The sequence below is a fragment of the Anguilla anguilla genome, chromosome 7, assembly GCF_013347855.1.
Source record: "Anguilla anguilla isolate fAngAng1 chromosome 7, fAngAng1.pri, whole genome shotgun sequence".
NCBI lineage: Eukaryota > Metazoa > Chordata > Actinopteri > Anguilliformes > Anguillidae > Anguilla > Anguilla anguilla.
In genome coordinates, this window is record NC_049207.1 from 44,248,162 (window position 1) to 44,269,711 (window position 21,550).

The 21,550-nt window shown below is 45.3% G+C and overlaps 1 protein-coding gene across 1 annotated transcript; it reads right to left on the reverse strand.

Moving 5' to 3' along the window:
• Window positions 1-546: 546 nt before the first annotated feature.
• On the reverse strand, window positions 547-21,123 carry LOC118232655 (metallophosphoesterase domain-containing protein 1-like). The gene is made up of 7 exons (XM_035427748.1): window positions 20,796-21,123; window positions 18,236-18,460; window positions 16,830-17,011; window positions 11,275-11,500; window positions 4,131-4,246; window positions 3,751-3,864; window positions 547-3,167 (listed from the first exon to the last, which is right to left on the reverse strand). Exons 2-7 carry the CDS (start codon window positions 18,382-18,384, stop codon window positions 3,049-3,051), a joined length of 906 nt encoding a protein of 301 aa, XP_035283639.1. The 5' UTR covers window positions 18,385-18,460; window positions 20,796-21,123; the 3' UTR covers window positions 547-3,048.
• Window positions 21,124-21,550: the final 427 nt, after the last annotated feature.

Consider the following 21,550-nt stretch of genomic DNA (forward strand, 5'->3'; position numbering starts at 1 on the left):
TCCTTACGGCCAGCTGAATACCATCCATAAGCAGCGCGACACAGAATAAGCCTCACTCCTTCCCACAGGATTACTGATGTAATTATTTGAACGAAGCTTCTTGTGTGCGGAAGACGGAATTCGCAAATGCGAAATATGAAAATCTGATTTTATTTGCAGATTAGGTTTGCTGGGAATGTACATAATTCATATGAGATGGAGATCTCCTGTCTGGACTCTGGAGGATAAACAGGAACTTGGAGTTTGCCTGCGTGGCTTGTGCAGAGAATAAAGAGAAGGGGGGTATTCATGCAGCGTTTGATTTCGCTGGTCTGAGTGATCTTTCTCAAAATGAATTTCATCAGTGGTTTGATGGAAGGAAATGCACTGCAGTGGCTGAAGATAAGGTTCATCTGAAATACTGAGAGTACAAGGTTTCTTTTGACAGTATGGGGTCCAGGCCATGTATTTTGTTAGCACAACCTACTGGGTCTGGTAAAGCATTAGCATATACACAATTGCTACTACATATTTTAACCCCTGTAAGGCTTATAAAATAATACACTACCAAATCAAACCGTTTTATTCGCATGTTCCAGACAAAATACACAACGCAAAAAAGCGGGTGAGAGATTTATAACATGCCTAATGAGGAAGGGATAGGAACGAGAAACACCCCCAGGGCACATATTCAAAGGAAGCAGGAACTACACACAGCAAATCAGAAAAGAGCAGTATTTAAACACAAACATGAAAAATAAACATTTCATACACAGAGCAATTTTACAAAAGCTTGTTTTAAAACAGCCTGACTGAAGTTTAATGGAAAGTTTAGAAAATAAATTTAATTTACCCTGCATTTCCTGTTAAATTTTTTGTCAGACACTGCCATGTCCTCTGGATCATGCTCTCTAGCGCCTCCTTCAGGACAGAATATCATCATCCTCCACAATCTTCTCAGCACTGCATAAGCCAATCCCTGCCCATACCATAACCCCACCATTCATACTTCTCCACATTCCATAATTCCCCATCAGCCAATCAGAACATCCCATAATTCCCAACCAGCCAATCACTGAGTCATTCTACCCTACCCAACCGGCCAATCACTGAAACAAACCATGATGTGTAACAGTTTGGAACTCACAGGAAGAGGACATAAGGTGCACTTGAAACATGCCCTTTAAGACCTTGTCCAATTCATCAAGAACACAAGCATATGGGTCTGATCTGAAGTGTTCTTGTTCTCAGTGTTACCGTAAAAACATTTCTGAAACTCTGAGAGAGCTGCGAACCTTGAGCGCGTAATGAAAGGAGCACTATTGGGACTCTCCGCTAGTTACTTTGCTGATTAACTCAAAGCTAATATTGGACCTAAGTAGGATTCATGCTGCATAATCTCACAGTGCCTTACGATTATTGCAAGTTTGTACTGTACATTGTCTGGTAATTGTACTCATTCATCTTGAGAAAAAAGACATCAACATTCCCATCACTTTGACGGCATTAAATATTAATCCAATACAATGATCATTACGGATGAAAATTTATGTAAAACCCGCAGGAATATATTATCGCCAGGAGGCTATCGAGGCTTTAAATCAAACTGAAACAGAGGACACACTGAGATTCAAATCCAACAAGAGTCCGTATGTTACCCACACAGAGAGATAATGTACTCCGATTTTCAGAAGGCTGTTCACCTAAACATATTTTAAAGAGCAGGCAATTTAAAGTATTAAATTATCTGAAAACACAGCAAAAGAACACTGTTCAAACAAGTAAGGACAACCATTAGAAAATGCTGCAATAAATACTATAACTTTGCACAATTCGTGTGACATTCTCATCCAATAAAACTGTTCTCAGCAGTAGGAGTTTACAGTGGCTCACTTGTAACACGCAGAATATTTCAAGTCTTTCCAAAGAAAAAAGAAACAGTGCAAGCGCACATTTCCATTACAGTTTAACTGTGCCAACACATTTCCTTTACAGTTTAACTGTGCCAACACATTTCCATTACAGTTTAACTGTGCCAACACATTGCCATTACAGTTCAACTGTGCTCACACATTCCCATTACAGTTTAACTGTGCTCACACATTCCCATTACAGTTTAACTGTGCTCACACATTCCCATTACAGTTTAACTGTGCTCACACATTTTCCAGCCTGTAAGAAGCTGCTGGAAATGAACCCCAGTTTAAGGGGTGTCTCAGAGCATTTGACATTCAGTTTTGTCCCAGACTGAGAATGTGCTTCCTCTGCCTGCCAGGCCACCCACTCTGCTTTCACCCGCACACTTTCAGGCCTGTGGGCCACGCCCAAACACACATGACAATCTCCGGTACCACTACCTTCATGTAAGGAGGAGTTACACTGCTGTTGTGGCTCAAAATCAGACACTATTTGCTACATTCTGAGCAGCCAATGGTGAATTCCGGAACTTGGAAAGTTTGGTTCCACAGTTCCGCAGTTCTGCGCTCAGAGGGGCGACTGCAGGGGGGCTCAGAGTGGCGGGTGCAGGGGGCCCCAGAAGGGTGAGTGCAGGGGGGCACAGAGGGGTAGGTGCAGGGGGTTTTGGAGGAAATGCAGTTTATACACGCTCAGGGCACCCACCAAAGTAAAAATGAAAATAAAATTTGAAAGAGTGGTGGATGGGCCCTGGTAAACTTGAGAGAGAGAGAGCACAGAGAGAAAGTAACAGAGAGAAACGGGGGGTATCGAAAGGAAAAGAGAGAGATGGATAGAGAGAGAGAGGTACATCATTGTTAGCTCCCTGTTGTCACAACCTCAGCAAGAGATTGTGAAGGAATGAAGCACAGAAGGCGTGCAGAGAAAGTTCTAGAACATCCCAGAGGGAGGCTGTTTTGCTGTGCGGTTTTTTATGTTTGAAATGAATAAAAAGGCAACAGGATCCAACACAAGCGCAGGTGTGGAATCCATAGCAGGACCAGCTGAGACAGTCAGAATGTGGGTACATCCCACCCTTCCCCTCCCTCCCCCGCCCACGTTCCAGCCGCTGCATAAGGTCCATGGGGGTGGGGCAGGAGGGCGGAGCTTCCTCAGTCATGTGCTCCTGGACGTGGGCAGGTCAAACACGATGGGCGGGTTCATGGGCTGAAAGTTGACGGTGCAGGCCGAGGCGTTGATATAGGATGTGATGCCATCTGTCATCATTCCGTAGCCTATCAGGAGGAGGAAGGGGAGGGACAGGAAGTAAAGGTAAAGATGAACATATCCCAGCTGTGCCACTTCATCTTCCACACTCTGACTCACTTTCTAAAACCTGGGGACCAACTGGCCTGCTAAATTAGAAAAACCACCATTGGAAGCTCCGCAGTGACAGTACCTCCCAATCATAACTTCCCCAGTGACTGTAACTCTCCGTCAGAACCTCTCCAGTGATTAGATCTCCCTAGTGACTGTACCTCCCCATCAGAATCTCCCCAGTGACTGTAACCTCCATCAGAACCTCCCCAGTGACTATATCTCCCCAGTGACTGTAACCCTCCATCAGAACATCCCCAGTGACTGTACCTCACTTCAGAACCTTCAGACCTGATTTTAAACTATCACACTGTCACTCCTCTATAAAATATGTACTTTAACTTTCATCTGTGCACATCTGGTCCTGCATGGTAATCTGCAGGAAATGTACTGGTGGTAAAGTATTTGAAAAGATGGTAGCAGCGGAGGTAGAAGTGGGGGTAGGAACGGGGGTAGAAGCAGGCGGGCGTGGCTCGGACAGTGCAGGCACACGGGACCCACCTTCGTGGATGTGTCCGAACACGTGCAGTTTGGGCTGCACTCTCCTTTGCACTGTGTTCAGCAGCTCCACACACCCCACCCTCTGCATCTTCCCTGGAACCCAGTCCAGGAACCCTGCCACAGGGAGGAGTCAATGCCATGCCCGACCACACCCACGACCACACCCACCACCCACATATAGACATGCCACATAACCCCACCCATCACCACACGCCCCTAACCACACCATAGAGAATTCTGTGCTTTCAACGTGGTGGCCAGTTTGGAGAAGGCCCTTTCCTGTTTCAGCATGACAATACCCCTTTTCACAAAGCAAGGGCCCATGTAGTGTATTTGGAGAGTGAGAGAAAAGAAAATGTGGGGTGTCATACAGGCCTTACCCAGTGGGGGGCAGTGTGTGATGAGGATGTCGGTGTCATCGGGAATTTGGTTCCACTTGTCTAGCAAGGCTTGACCTCGAGGGAGGTTAAAACCCCAGCCATAATACCAAGGTTGCCTGTGAGAGAGAGAGAGAGAGAGAGAGAGAAGGGGAGGGAGTGAGAGGGAGGCATGTAATGAGATGAGGATTCAACCTAAGTCCAACATTTACATTGTACAGAATTGGCCACAATACTGGAACAATATGCAACCCCTGATCTTACTGTACATGATTAAGAAATTAAATTCCTGCTCTATGTAGGTGACTTAGTGCTTCAGAACAAGGGCTACAGCCGAATCGGGATCTGGTTGAGCAGTACTGTCAAACCTGGGCCCTGGCAGTAAATGTAAAAAATAATGATTTTTCAGAAAAGACCCAGATCTCAGGGCAATAATACAGATTTAATTTAGGATCAAACACAATAGAACATTGTAAAAAATTACACTCATTTGGCCTCACACTTAGTTCATCTGGAACTTTCAACTTGGCTGTGAATGAACTGAACAGAAAAGGCCAGAAGGGCTCTTAATGCAATTAAAAGGGAAATACACTTCCAATTCAAATTTGGCAAAAAATCTATAGATCAGCTATTCATCCTATTGCGCTTTATGGCAGTGAATTGTGGGATCCACTTATAAAACAAGATTTTTCAAAATGGGGAAAACACCCAACGGAATCCCTGTATGCAGAATGCTTTAAAATGATACTATATGCACAAATAAAAACACCCAATATTTCATGCAGGGCTGTATTGACCAAATATCCACTAGTAATCAGCATTGGAAAAAGGGCTATTAATTTTTGGCAACATCTAAACCACAGCAACCCCAAATATTACCATTATAAAGCCCTGAAATGCCAAGAGCTGAGCTAAGAAAATCAGTCAGCTGGTCCTGAGGCGTACTGCACTAAAACCTACTAACACAAATCAGCTTCAGGACAGCACCATCAAAATACATAAATTTAGTGTAAACCAAATTATATCACAACATAAAGAAAATCATATCAGCTATTGGAACACTCATACCCAAACACAAAGTAAACTTAATTGCAATTTGGACAGACAGACAATACATTTTGCCAGATTACCTATCCACAGTCAAAAATACCAAGCTTAGAAAAATACTGACAATGTACAGACTAAGTGAGCACAGTGTGCGCATAGAGACCAGCAGGCACAGGCAGGCACAGCTTCCCAAAGAGAAATGGCTGTGCTCACAGTGCCAACAAAGAGGCTGAGGCAGTGAAAAACATTCTATTAAAATGCACAAAATATTAAAAAGAAAGCGAAATGTTACTCCACAAAATTACACTGGTTTGACCAAATTTCCCAAAGCTTCCTGACAATCAGAAGCTTTGAGAATGAGAAACCCATTCTCCTAGGGGAAGAAGGGAGATGCGTGCCTCTGGTAGCACAATACATTTCTGCTTACCACAGCCTATGAGACAGTGAATTACACAAGACAGCGACAATGCTAATATATTTATTATTTTATTTTACACATTCAAAATACGAATTCATATTTCATTTTATTTGAAGTCTAATTGTAATTGTAGAAATATTAACTCTTGTTCATGTTTTATTTCCACTGTTATACAAATTGATTTGTATGTTTTTTGTTTGCTTTGGCAATATGTACTATTATGTATTTCATGCCAATAAGGCAAACTGAATTGAACTGAGGGAAAGAGAGAAAGAGGGAGGGAGGGATGGGGGAGATAGATAAAAAAGATTAAACAACATTTTCTTGGTCAATTCTGAACTGCACAATGTTTATTTATAAAATTATGTGACCAAGAAATCACTGTACCGACATGATTATGACTGATTATTAGGCTGTTATAATATATTTAAATAAAGATCTTTATGGGTGTGTGCCCTGGTGTCACCTGTCTAAGCACTACATTGGACACCATTTCTTAATCAGAACTTAATCAAGTGCAACAGAAGATGACTACTGGAGCTCCCAGAACAAACACCACATACACTTCAGAACAAACAGCTCCGTCACATACACTGCAGAACAAACACCACATACACTTCAGAACAAACACCACCACCGCACACACTGCAGAACAAACACCACCACCGCACACACTGCAGAACAAACAGCACCACCACACACACTGCAGAATAAACAGCACCACTGCACACACACTGCAAGACAAACAGTCACCACCCCACACACTGCAGAAAAAGCAATAGCACCACCAAACACTGCAGAACCAACAGCACCACCACCACACACACTGCAGAACAAACACAACCACCACACATACTGCAGAACAAACACCACCACACACTGCAGAACATACACCACCACCACAGACACTGCAGAACAAACACCACCACCACACATACTGCAGAACAAACACCACCACACACTGCAGAACCAACACCACCACCACAGACACTGCAGAACAAACACCACCACACACTGCAGAACAAACAGTCACCAGGCATGGGCCAGAGTGGACCCCGCTTCGATATGATCGTTTATTACGGGCTGCTTTGGAAACAGGAAGGGGAGGGGACACCGGCGTCCATCACTCTGACTGCAAAGGCAACAAGCTTGACTGACGGTGTAGAAATTAACATGTCACTAACAATCTCTGCTGGTATCCATCTTCCACGCCCGCGTCGGGTTCCCCGCGCTCCTGCGACGCCGTCGGTGGCGAGCTCTCGCTGGCTTTTGTTTTAATTTGCCAAGCGCAGTCAGTCGGATCGCAGAGCCTTGCAGCGTTTCGGGTTTCGCTGTTCCGTGCCGTTTCAGACGCCTCCGTCAGTTACTTCCCGCTCCTATCTCCCTGCCTGTCTGTCTGTCTGTCTCTGTCGCCATGGTGATCAGTAGACACCGGACGATGTGCGAAACTGAATTACGGAAGACAGTGAGAACCTTTTGTGGAACAAAAAGAACCACATTGAAGAATTTCCTTCTGAATAATCAGCGAAAAATGCATTCGAAAATTGTCAATCTGCATACATTTTATTGATTGTCTAAATGGTTTGTATTGCTGATGTCACAGAACTTACATTGAAAACAGACTCTGACTCACCTGCAGGCCAGAGACACGCCCGATCACCTGGACAACACAGAACCACGCCCCCTTACCTGGACAACACAGAGCCAACTGCAGGCCAGAGACACACCCCTTTACCTGGAGCACTACCTTAGAGAGGAAACGCCTCTTCTTTACTTCTTACACCAAAAAAACCTGCTGCCTCACTTTAACCCTACCACATACAGGTTTGGGTAACCCATGGTGCTGGGTAAGGCATGGTGTTGGGTCACGCACGGTGCTGGGTTATCTGTATATATGAGGGGTGCATACCTTCCGGTCGCTTCTAAATAGACCTCACCGTGATCTGCTGGTTATTAAACTGTGAGCTGAATATATACCCCAGCACCCAGGCCTGGATATTTCACATTTTCACCATCCGAAAAAAATAATTTAAAAGAATTCTGCCAACTAGAATAAGGGCTACTGGAGGAAAATTGGGACTTAGTGTAATCAGAGAAATCACAAACAGGCAGAGTGAGAATTACTAAAGAGATACAGGGGATTTCGATGAATGAGTGGTGTGCGTGTGTGTGGGATTTGTGGCTTCAAACATGGGGCTGTAATAGAGGACTTCATATGGAATGAAAATGAGACCCCCCCCCCGTCAAATGAGACCCCCCCTCAGAGACAGAGCTGTGAAAACGCTGTGAACACGTTGTTAATACGAAAGAGAAATGTTGTCACCATCACCAGATTCTATCAAGGAAGGGGTGCCCTGGGGATAGAGAGAGGAATGATGGAGTGTATGTGCATATGCGTGTATATGCATATGAGAGAGAGTGAGAGGGAAAGAGAGGAGAGAAAGAAAGGGGGAAGAGGGACAGAGAGAAGGACAGAGGGTGAACGAAAGGACAGAGGGACAAAGAGAGAGATAGAGGGAGGGAGAGGCCCTGTTGGAAAATCACAGTCCTCTAAAGTCAAACCCCAAGTTTGACTGACCCAGTTTTTCAAAGCTAGGAGAACAGCTCTTTAAACGCCATTTATAATAATATAGCAACGTAGCACCTCGATTCCTAATCAAATCCTTCCTGTTACAAATAATTGTCAATTACCATAAAGGATGAGGCTGTTTGCGGGGGGACGAAGGGGGTTTTCATGTTTCTGCTGAGGCCTGTTTTTGGCAGGTTTTTCACCTCTAATTGGTGGCTGATGTGCTCTGCGCTTTATGCTGTTGACGGGGCTGTTCTGGGACGGGCGGGGAACAGGGTCTCACACAGCCATTAGTGTCTGTGTGCTGTTGGGTCCTGCAAAAAAGAACCATGTGAGTCGCATCTCCTAAACTGTTTCTAATTCTGCCTATGAAGCACCCAGACCCTTATTCCCTCCCCCCCCCCCTTCCTTCCTTCGATGGAATGACGGTTGCCTTGGCAACTGTGCAAATCTTCTTATTCTCAAACAGATGTCCCATATAGTAGGAAATTGGAATGTAAAAACCCAGGAGATGCAAATAATTTTAAAGTTCTTGGAAAAAAAGAAAAACTCAAGCAAACCTGCACTACACAACGTCCCACTTCTTTAACCTGTTAAAATCCAGGAAATTTCAGGTGGAGTTCAGGTGTTCGTGGAGTGCACCTACCGGCTCACCTCTCTCTACAGTTCATTTAGAGGGTTCTCTGGGGGAAAGGCCCAAAAAATAGCAAACAGATCCCAACAAAGGGAGCAGGAGGAGGAAGAGGGAAGGCTACTGTGAGTGAGGCAGTTTCAGCAGACCAGACTGTGTAGGTGTGAGAGCTCAGTTCTTAGTGGGGCAAAGGCACAGAACTGCAATTCCCAGAATGCATCAGTGACCCCAGGGAGCACAGGTGCGAACAGTGAACTAGGTATACTGACAGTGAACAGAGAGTGCAAGTACAATATTGTTATTATTCATGGTTATAAATGAATGCACATCTACTGTACCACTCCACTATAATAATTATTTTAAAACCTGCTGTCCCTCCCTCTCTTCTGGCATAATGTCTTTCCCAGTATCGATGGTGAGAGCCAGAGTTAACATCCCCCCCTCCCAAGACAGGCAGAGAGGGGTTTACTTCATTTTAGGAGCTGGAAGGTACAGCACAGAGTGAGGAGATGGATTCCTTTTGATGATGCATTTTAATTAGGCTGCAACAGAAGAGAAGCAAATCCTCAATAATTAAAAAAAATATAATTAAGAAGTCTTTTAAATCCATCTCATTAATGACTCCACGTGGAGGGAGGGTACAGCATTTTCCCGTTTGATTTTGTTTAAAGCACCCCCCCCCCATTTCTCTCCCCCATCTTTAAGACAAAGAAATCTGTGACAGTCATTTAGCACATCCATCTGTCTTAAGGGTAGTTCGTTATCAAAATTGACACAGTTTACACACCATGAATTAAAAATCGGCAAGTCCTGCTACCTTCAGACCCAAGAGTTCAGCAAAGACTAAAATATGAACACAGCAGCTTTGTGTAATTATCCTGGAACTCAGAGGTTGCAGGTTCAAATCTGAGGTTGGGAACTACAGTTGTAAAAATACCCAGCTGTATAAATGGATTTTGTGCAAAAATACGTAAGCCTCTCTATTATAATATGATAACGTACTGTAGATACAAGCCCCTACAACATACAGCAGCGGTTGTGCTGTACACATGTTACTGCTAATTCCACTGGCTCCAGTGTGAGCATGGGCTGCTTGTCCCACTTCGGTTCAGTGCTGAAATGCTGTGTGTTTGACAGGGTTTCCTTCGCCAGCTGGAAAAGCCCCTTCCTCACACTCCCATTCAGTCTCCCTTTCAGAAAGCGGCAAAGCTTTAGGATTTGGGGGGGCGCGGTTAGGTGGTGGTTCAGGATAGAAGAGAGCGAGGGATGGAGAGAGGGAGAAAGGGCAATGGGGAGAAAGGGATGGAGGGAGTGTTTGTGGGAAGGGGGTGCATCAGAGAGAGACAGAAGGAGAGAGAGAGAGAGAGATAGAGAGAAAGACAGAGACGTTCTTCAGACCTGATCGCCCTGAGGCAGAGAGGGCGGCAGCCCATAAATCCAGCTCGTTTGCGAAAAGAAATCACCATGGAGACCAGATTTTAACAGCTCCGTCCCGCTGTTCCTGAGACTGTTCCTGAGACTAAGACAGAAGCCCCAAGCCAACGAGATTCGGAGACACTGGCAGACAGACTGACGCACAGACGGACAGACACAGGACCGCTCTTTCAGCTGGAGTTCCCTCAGACGAAGCCTCTTCAGGCAGGAAGGCCGTTAGCTGTCCAACACGCACACAGCAAACGTTTTATCAGGTGTGAAAAATGAACTGTGCAGCTCCAGCATCCCTACAGCTGTGACTTTACCTTAGATAAATCCTGACAAACGAAGCCACAGCGCTCCGCACCGACATGCTCCAGACTGCGAGAGACCTTTATTAAGCCAAGAAGAATCGCTAAAATCTAAAACAGAAGGGAAATACGTTAGACTACGAAAAGCCAGAGAGTCATCAATTCCCCTCAGGTGAACCACGAGCCTTGCTTTATCCCACCAGGGGTGCCGGATGAAGGCCTTGCAGAGCTCTGAACTGGTCTGAAGAGCTCGGAGGGGCGTGGGGCTTCTGGGCGTGAGTGAAAACTCTGGGGTGCGAGAGGAAGAGGAGCCCTGAGACCCCACGTGAAACGCAAAAACGGCGAAGGTTCGGTTCATTCGCGGCAGGTGTCCCTTAAAGCCGTAGACAGTGCGGCACAACGCACCGCACAAACGCGAAAAAGTTATAGCGCTCTTCGCCGACGACGCCACGGTTACCGCCTTCACCCACCTGCGGCAACCAGGTTCAGTACAGAAGGAACCAAAAGAGTCCACAAATACGTGATTCATCTTGATTAATCTGCAAATACTGATTTTCACACCCTAAATGTCCCTGTTCACTGCTAGTATGAGGTAAGTCTTCTGCCCCTGGTGAATACAGTACATTTAGGGTATTGATAAAGAAAAACAAATTCAGGAGATATCCCATATCTGAAATGGGTTACCGTACCCAGGCCAGTCCCGGGCCAGACCCGGACCGGATCTGGGTCAGAATGCGTACCGCCCAGCCCAGACTCACCATGGGGTCCCGTAGATGCGCAGGCCCCTGACAGTGACCTGGGAGTCCTGCAGGTAGATGCAGTTGGTGAGCCGGGCCCGCACGTTCTCATAGCTCTCCCTCTTCAGCTTGGAGGCCGACGGGAAGTAGTAGAAGTCCTGCTTCACCAGGTCGGCCATGAACTCCTGGTCAAAGGTCAGCTCGTGGTTCCCGGCAATCACAATCTTTATCTCGTAGGGCAAGGTACCTGGACAGGAAGGGGGCGGAGGCACAGGTAATGGGTGAATGCGTGTGACAGGAAGTGATAAAGACACAGGTAACAGGTCAATGCGTGTGACAGGAAGGGGTAAAGACACAGGTAACAGGTGAATGTGAATGACAGGAAGGGGCAGAGAGACAAACAACAGGTGAATGCGTGTGAGAGGAAGGGGTGGAGACACAGGTAACAGGTCAATGCGTGTGACAGGAATGGGCGGATTCAGATTAACAGATGAATGGGTGGGAGTGCAGATATAGGAGAAGCATGGAATAGTGGAAAGGGTCGCATCCAGGGGACCTCAATGAGGGCTTAGTGCCCAGCTGAGATCTGGGGCTTCTAATAAAGGATCACATTTGTTTGTGCAGTGCACTGTCCCTTTAAGAACAATACAGTTTGAGATACAGTAAATAATACAATACAGTAATTCTTTTCAAAACATTTTCCCCACAAAATGATACATTCACATGCAAATAGAATTTACCACACCAAATATTCGGCAGATTGTTTGTCTCGGATAATTCTGTTTCAGTTTTACGAAAGAGATATGATCAAAGCCAGGGTCTCTGGGGATGTGTACAGCATAATCTGCTCATTCTTCATGAAATTAAAGCAAAAAAAGTTCCCTCTTATCGTCCCTGATAAAACGTTGCATGAGATGGTTGTCATTTTGAAAAATGAATTCTATTTGAAATAGAAGTGACAAATATTTTGAAGTCAGCAAGGACCGAGAAGTGTGCGCACGTCACATTTTACCAATCGCGCCTGTTCGTCAAACACGCCTGTTCAGCAACACGTCTGTTCGGCAACACGCACGGCAATGTGACAAGAGTGGCCCAGTCACCTTGGGGAGTTTTGACAATTATTCTGGGAACGCAGAGGGAGAAGTTGCTGAAAAAAGCAGTAATTAAATGCCGCGTGAGAGCTGGCACTGCTGAGCTGGACAGAACGGAGATGTCACGCTGCGCGCGGAAGCCCGTCGCGAGAGCGCACCGCCAACCTGGCACCGACATGGCGGTAAACAGTGCGCGAGGACAAAACCACCGAAAACCAGAACGGACCAGATCCAACCTGGCACGCGACGGCCAGCCCACCGCATCCTTAACAATGCTAGCATGGTCAGCTCTGATAGCTCCATTATCACTTCTGGAGCTCTTAGCGCTTCGAGTAGCTTTAGCCCTGTTAGCGGTATTAGCATCACTACCAGCCCTGCAGAGAGACCTGCTCAGAGATACAGACCCTACAAAGGTAGACCTGCTCAGGGCTACAGACCCTACACAGAGAAAGACACCAAGGCATATCTCATTCACACAAGAGGCTGATCAGTAAAATGGTGCCGGACCCAACATTCCCAGCATGCAATTCATGTCTAATGAAGAGGCATTGTAAAGACGGGAGGGGCCTAGTGTGCTTAAATCCCAACAGGAAACTGTCACTGGCCCTTCCTATGAAATTGTATCTACATTGTACATAACAGCACAACATAAAACACCACAAACACAGAGCACTGAGAATCTTCAGGGTTCAGAAGAGAGAGAGAAAGAGAGAGACAGAGAGAGAGACCCTCAGGAAAAGTTATCTACCAGCTTTACAGGAAAAAAGCTGTGGCTTTCAAAAGAGTGAATACATTAGGGATACCCGTGAGTCAAAACGCTAGCAAGTAATTCACACACACACAGGCGCACACATATACGCACATACGCAATCGCACATGCAGTAATTCACACCTTACACAGATGTCTTCAGTCACATTCCCCTCACTCTCTACACTTTCTCCATCTCCTTCTCCTTCTCCTCCTCCCTCTCTCTCCCTCTCTCTCTCTCTCTCTCTCTCTCTAACGGAGCAGCTGTTATTCCCTCTCTCACACCTCGCAGCTCTTGGGCTCAGGGAAAAAAAGCAGCGACTAGAATTGTTCCACTAATTAAAACAGAGAGGGGGGAGTGCAAGGGAGAGAAGCATCAAATCAGGGGCCCTTCCTCACATTCACACTGAGTCTGACTCCATTTTTACACACATCAAACAGAAACTCTGCCCGTCGCTCTTTCTGTTAGGGTGGGGGGTGGGGACCGTTTCACGCTGTCACCAAATATCATTATTTTCAAACCCCATAGAGACGCGATATAAACCGCACGCGGTCAATGATCACCGAAACGTTTACTGCTGTGCAGTTTTTAATTCTTACCCTTCCTTTTCAGAGGGTGGACCATTTTCAAGCGATGTGCACTCAGCTAATGTGCTTGTGTAGAAAGCAATGTTGATCCTGACAACACATTGTGATGGGAGTACAGCACAATGATTCCACACCAGATGCTTCACACACACCCGATACTCAGCTCCTGCGTTCCATCCATCTTCTCTGCTGCCTAACTACAGGAGGTCCTGGCTGGTAACGAGAGTCTTGTACTGTACTTGAACATGCCCGACAACCCTTTGAAGATCAGGTTTTTTTGGAATACTTTTTTTCAAAATTCAGTGTTCTAGAACTCCATTGCTTTCGATTACCAGTAGTGACAGTCAAATCAGAATTAGAATGTTCAGGTAAGAGCATTCTAATTACATCTTTGGGATCTTACACCTTAAAGGGTTAATGAATATTCAGAAGAGTGTTTTGGCTTCAGCAGAAGGGAGACAGCACTCAATTTTAATGTTATAGAGCTGTAATGTAAGTATCTGCAGGGCTAATATAATCTCTGGTGTTGCCCAGGGAAGGAGGGTTTCTACCCCCATCTTGTTAGCCACTGTGGACTCATCTGTTCCATCAGTCGGTGGTCTGACTGCATCGGCTGCTGGAATGCATGCGCATGCAAATTTGTGCATCCCAAAATATCAACAGGGCTTTTCAGTAATTCATAATTGTGCTTTCAAACTGAAGTTAAAAATGAGGAATAAAACAGTGAGCAGTCAAACTAACAACTGTACAATTAACTCAGGGATCTTGTACACATTCAGCAAATAAGAATTGACATCCATTATTTTTTTCAAAGCCGTTCAAATCATAGCCTATCCAAACAATTTTGTCATTTCATTTGAGAAGGGGGCGGGAGTGAGCACAGAGCCCCTGAGCATCCCAAAAACACCCGCTGATTACACAGGGGACAGCACATGTGGCGCACCCTACTGGTTACTCAGGGGACAGCACAGGTGGCGCACCCTACTAGTTACACAGGGGACAGCACAGGTGGTGCACCCTACTGGTTACACAGGGGACAGCACAGGTGGTGCACCCTACTGGTTACACAGGGGACAGCACAGGTGGCACACCCTACTGGTTACACAGGGGACAGCACAGGTGGCACACCCTACTGGTTACACAGGGGACAGCACAGGTGGCGCACCCTACTGGTTACACAGGGGACAGCACATGTGGCGCACCCTACTTGTTACACAGGAGACAGCACATGTGGGGCACCCTGGTGGTTACACAGGGGATAGCACATGTAGTGTACTCTGCTGGTTACACAGGGGATAGCATGTGTGGTGCACTCTGCTGGTTACATTGGGGATAGCATGTGTTGCACTACATGGGACACTGGGGAACATGCACTCCCCAGGCCCTTCGACTCAGAACAGCAAGTTAAATTACATACGGCCAGCAGGGAAGGGCAAAGTGACAGACAGACAGCGCTGGTTCATAAGGCACCAGACTTCCATTTGCTCAAAGAATGAGAACATACCCTCTAAGTATCAATGTGCAAAACACTGGATAAAGAAAGTAATGAGCAGAGGTTTTGCCTCTTTGCTCAGTTACTGATTGTGAATGGGAATCCTGTACTACAACATGGCTGTATTTATGATTCATTAATTTATGAGTTATATATGACTGGGACACTAATGCTTGGCACTGTGTCAGTTGCTCTTGATAAGAGAGTCTGTGAAAGGCTATAACTTAAAGTAATACAATGCATTTTCTCCAGAGCACTTAACATAAACCTTCAGTGCCTCAGTGGCACTCTTTCACAGGCTGCAGCTCTCAGTTAAATCTTCATATACTGCAGATTACACAGCAGATTACACATCTCCGTTAATCCATAATGGACTCAATGGGTGAACGTCACATTCACAACTAATAAACAAAGTTTCTAAGAGATTGTGTCTAATCACATCCATGTAAGTAACGAATGTCAAAATATCAGACAGAATTCGCACATATAAACATGTCATACCAGGAGAAAAGAGGACATCCAGTCACACAAATGAGGATGCAGAGTCCTGTCGCAGGAATGCGTAACTGAGCCTCAGACACCAGAGAAGAAGACGGCGGAGCCTGTAAGATTTCCCTAATGTCTGTTCATACTGGTGAACAATAAAGACGTACTGCTTAAAATGCATTAATGCATTCGGGACGAATATAAAAATGCAGACTAGATACCCATAACTTCAAAATGCACTCGAGAACCGGAGGCTCAGACAGGCGTAAGTAAGCGATGCGCTCAAAGGCGCCGTCGTTCAGGACGCTTTTTTTTTCGTTTCGCGCGCTATATTGTGTCAAGTTTTTTCTCATTAACATCTGGCGGCGAGCTCCTCTGTTGAGTAAACACAGCGGAACGGCTGACGGAAAACAGACTCGAGAGCGCTCGGATCCGCTGGGGGAGGGAGCGGCTCATTAAACTTTAATGCGTCCCGCGTTATGTGCGTGGTGTGGATACAGAGCTGGATTGTCCAACTCCGGTCCGGGAAGGCTGCAGCCTCTCCGTGTTTTCAGTGTGTTCCAGCACTTGTGATTAATGCGAGTCGTTGATTGGCTAAAGAGTCCACACACCTTGCTCTCATGGCCTTAATTGGCTGCTGATTGAAGGGGAACCACAAATACCTGCAGACGCTGGACACCCCTGACACTGAGCCTTATTCTAGGAGAGAGAGCCTGGGATTGGCAGGGAGAGGTCAAGTGGGAGGGGTCAGAGCTGTGTGAGGTGGAGTTCACCAGAATCTGAAGGCCACTTTGTGAATGGGACAGATATACTCGAAAAGGCTTAATTCATCCTACAGACCACTCTGCAAATTTGTACAACTTTTATGAAATTTTTAGATCTCCAACAGTAAAACAGGTGCAACCCGTTACTCCGGAGCACTAATGGGTTGGACAATCTCCAAACATTAACTGTAAATATACCCAGTTTTAAGACTCCAAGTTGCTAGGAATTACAGGATTATCATTAATAAAAATCAAATCTTTTGCATTTAATTATTTTTTTAAATCATTGCTCACGGTGGAACTATTTTTACTGATGTATTCAAAGGTGTGTTAAAAAAAGAAGAAGAAAACCCATGGTAACAAGTAGCTCTGGTGGGTGGGAGAAGCAGAGGATTGACAGCTCTTACCTAGCCAATCGTTGAACTTCTTGACCTCGCTGGGCAGACCGAGCTCGGTGAAGTCCCCGGCATGGATGAACACGTCACCGAACGGCATGTGGATGGAGTCGGTGCGGGAGTGGGTGTCCGAGATGCAGACAAAGCGGGTGTAACCGGGCAGTTTTGGGGCATCGTGGGGCAGGGGCTCCACCCTACAGCACAGTGCAGCAGTAAATGAAACACCTCTGGTAAGACATCTGGGAAAATACACCGAAAAATCACACCTGCACAGACTTTTACAATACATGTGTTTTACTAGTGTATGTAGCATATACAAACGGGTGACAAATTGAAGGAAAAACCTGGATAAATGAATGGAGAAACATAACGAATACAGGTACTTCCATACAGGTGTACTCATGATGTAATTAACATCTTATCGTGCTCTATGGCATGTATAACAATGCTGAGCAAGACGGCAAGAGGAAAAGACCTAAGTGACTTTGAAAGCGGGTTTATTGGGGCACGGACGGCAGAAGCTTCAGTCACAAAGACTGCTTACCTTGCTAGTGTTCCCATAGGAACAGTGACTAAAGTGACATCTGCATTTAGATCTATGGGAAAGACATCAGTAAATAGGGTCGGAAATTGTGGTCGAAAGTGCACATTCAATGACCGTAGTGCTTGTGCATTAGTGTGATATGTAAGGAAAAACAGAAGAGCAACTCTTTCTCAGGGGACTGACAATGTCAGTGCAGGACGTAATCAGACTGTGTCAGCAATAACAGCCTGTCAACAACTACATAGAGAGGGATATTACAGTAGGGTTGCAGTGCATAAACCCCTCATTACAAAGACAAATGCACAATTGAGAGCTCAGTGGTGCAAGAACCATTGGCACTGGCCTACAGAGATGTGGAAAAAAGGTTAGATATGGTTAGATGAGTTGTCCTTCACCTTACAAGAGTGCATGTGTGGCGTACACCAAAAGAATGGTACAGGCCTGAATGCTTGACCCCTAAACTGAGGGGGTCTGTTGGCTCTGTTATGCTGTGGGGGGTATCTTCCTGGCATGATCTGGGTTCACTTAGAGGGGAGGGTCACTGCAACTCAATACAAAGTGATCACCTTTATCTTATGAAGAAACATTTCTATCCTGATGGGAGTGGTCTCTTCCAGGAAGACAGTGTGTGTGTGTGTGTGTATGCCTGTGAGTGTGTGTGTGTGTGTATGTCTGTGAGTGTGTGTGTGTGTGTGTGTGTCTGTGAGTGTGTGTGTGTGTGTGTGTGTGTGTATGTCTGTGAGTGTGTGTGTGTGTGTGTGTGTGTATGTCTGTGAGTGTGTGTGTGTGTCTGTGTGTGTATGCCTGTGAGTGTGTGTGTGTGTGTGAGTGTGTGAGTGTGTGTATGTCTGTGAGTGTGTGTACAGGCTCATACATGTGTACGTGCGGTGGCTGGAAGCGGCCCTGGTTGATGTTGTAGAAGGTGAAGGCCTGGGTTGGGTTGGTGCTGTACTCGTCCACAGCCACTCCCCCACCCCTCTGCTGTCTTCGCACCGCCATGATCTCTGACAGGGTGAAGGCCATGGCTCCGAGAGGGCGGGGCCAGGCGGGGCTGAGTGCGCTTCTCCTGATCGCTGTGTCTTCACTGGCTGTCACCCCCCTGAAAGGTGCACACACACACATGCACGCACGCACATACACACACGCACACAGACACACACACACACACGCGCACGCAGGCACACACACACACACTGAAAATGCTGAAAACACTGAGCAGAAGCAGTTTGGGCAGGTCTAATCCATTTCTGCACTCATTCTGACGGTGCACAAACGGATTAGCACACCATTTACAATGGCCGTGCGTGTAAATAAGATTGCAATCTTAATTGACCTGCCTGGTAAAACAAAGGTAAAATAAATAATAAAAACCATTACAGAAGGAGGCTTCACGTGGGCTTGCCCACCACAGCTTTGTCTGTTTCACGGCCTAACACATTCGCTCTGGTCCAGATGTGGACCTGTGTCACCTGTTGCTCCAGGTGTTAGTCATAATTCGCAAACTACATAATTTACACTGGCAAAAAAATGCAGGATGTGTGCGTTGTTGTGCTTTCCATATTACTGCCATTACTGAACATCCATCTATCTAATTCACAACCAAATAATAAACCTCCAGCTAATCCATCACATTCTAAATAAGCACAAAGCTAAAAGGATATTCCACGTCACATGTGTCTGGCTTCAGGAAATAGTTGTCATCTTCTGACTGATTACAATATTATTATACAGCAATTTACACAGCTTATATTTTAATGCAGTGTCCCATTGATACAGCTGAATGTATTAAGAACACTGCTCAGTACTTCACCTGGGATTTGAACCTGCAACCCCCCCCCCCGCCCTGCCCCGCCCTGCCCCCCCCCCCCTCCCCATTTTTAGGCACAGATTAATTTACAGTGCCGTCCTTCAACAGCTTCAAAATCTCTCGCAGCCAGAAGAACCCTGTCACGTCACACGCTGCAATTCCACAATACCTTCCCACTCAGGACTTTGACATGAGCTGAGATGTCTTTCAAGGCTTGTCTTTCTGCTGGTGTCTCAGACGGGCTGCTGGGATATCTCAGAAACACACTTTCAATGCATTTCTGTTCACAGCAGCATAGCTGCAGGAGAAACAATACTTTGAGTATATTCTGGGTGACAGTTACCGGTAGTCTGTTCCTGTGTACAGTTTTGAAAGGGTGTTTTCATACGGGCTACTCTGCAGTATACACACACACACACACGCACACATACACACACACAGTTAATATGGAGCCTGCCGACACAGGAGAGCACCTGACATGTGTCCGCATGTCCCGCTCTAACCTCTGGACAGGCAGCCCTCAGAAATGAATAATTATTTATAATTAATAATTTTTCAGTTAAGTTTTTTTTCCCCTAACAACCTCCATGATGCACACCGCATGCTGTTTTTTCCCCGAGTGGGTGAATATGATTACAGCATGACATTATAACTGTGTGTCAATGTGCAGGTTATGTATCCACAAATAATAATAATAACAATAATAATAATAATGAAAATAATAATTATTATTATTGTTGATAATAACAATAATAATAATAATAATCATTAGAAAAACATTTTCTACAAAACCCCACTTCCTCGGCACAATAATACAAAATATGAACGCATATCTGCACTGCAATTAGCCATCACCTGTGCTAAAACAGTTTGCACTACTTGAAGCACAGGACATTGCTAATCAAATTCGTTTTCTACTTATTTTTCTAAACACGTATTACAGAACTACTTAATTTAAATTTACTAATTAAAAATCAAATTGTTTGGGAAATGGTTCCATGGTGCCGTATACCGAATAGGGCTACCGTATGGGATGGCAAATAGTAATGGTGAATTTAGTTAAATTATTATTGAAATAATGTGTAACCCTGGACAACTGGTTTGTTATGCTATCACGTGCAATAGTACACGACTAAATTAATCACTACATTCATTAAAATAGTAGCAGTTAAAAAATGATCTGCTGGAAATTCGTTTTACATGTCAACTTACAGCTATCACAAGCAAACGCGTTTACAACAAAAATTTATGTATTATTTATATCTGGTGTCCGTTACCAGGTGGAAACAATTACATTAATAGAATTTAAACGAAGATCTCTCCGGAGCACACTGAGGGACACGCAGAAGGACCTGCCTCTTCAAAAGTCAGGTACGGCTGTACGGTAGTACACTGTAGAGCGTCCAAACCGGACCTGGCTGATCGTATTTTACCGACTCTATTGATCAGAACCTAACATTATATGCGCTTTAGCCTATCATAAACATTGCCACTCGGTAGTAAGCTTAGGTCAACAGCCGCATGAGTGATTCTGAATTTAAAACTACTCATGCACGCACACACGAACAGCGAAAGGAGACCGATTTAGGGACCATAGGCATAGACAGGGAAGTGTACGAACACAAACCTGCGTTTTTTTCCAAGCGGCGGTCTCAGTGAGCCCAGGTAGGGGTGCAGCTTTGCGGTCTCGCCGAGCCCCGGTAGAGGTGCAGCTTTGCAGTCTGGCCGAGCCCCAGTAGAGGTGCAGCTTTGCTCCGTGCCCGGGACTAGCCGCCGGGTCGTGACTCGAGTTTGGTTTGCTTCACTTGTGCCTTCTGCTCCTCTCCGGTCGTTGCGTTGCGCTCGCGCTCCAAGACACTCCCCCCTTTCTCGCGCTCCTGCTCCGCATCCTTTTATCCGTTTATCCAAATGAACGGTATAACGGAGGGAGGCACGCCACGGCACCCCTAAACTGTTGTAATTATCTGCCTAATCCCGTCCTACTATATAAGGATCCACCCAGAAAAACATCCACGCTTTAGATATATATTTTCTTTTTTTACAAATTCCAATGTTTTTAATTCGGTGGAGTTTCTCCATAGTTTGACTAACGCATTATTTTCCTAATAGTCAATATATGAGGTATTTCATTGGCTATTCATTTGCTGGAAACTGTATATCACTGTTACATTAGTAGTTTCCTCTGAGTCAAGTGAATTTGTCTTTTTTTTAATTTAATATTTCAAACAAACTACATTTGATAGTTTCAATCGTTTTTCAGTCGTTATATTTAATGTCTGAAAGGCAGAGTGAAACAATTATTGCATTGTCCTAAAAAGTCGTTAACGTGGCTTAAACCCTTGTACCTGAGTTCTAATAGGTGTCTAATTTGCATAATGTATG

Excerpts from the sequence above, each read along its gene's own strand:
- LOC118232655 (XM_035427748.1), bottom strand. The coding sequence starts at position 18,384 with ATGGCCTTCACCCTGTCAGAGATCATGGCGGTGCGAAGACAGCAGAGG. Across the intron at positions 4,247-11,274 it reads CGCATCTACGGGACCCCATG|GCAACCTTGGTATTATGGCT; the intron begins GTGAGTCTGGGC and ends TCTCTCTCACAG. Across the intron at positions 3,168-3,750 it reads GTTCGGACACATCCACGAAG|GCTACGGAATGATGACAGAT; the intron begins GTGGGTCCCGTG and ends TCCTCCTGATAG.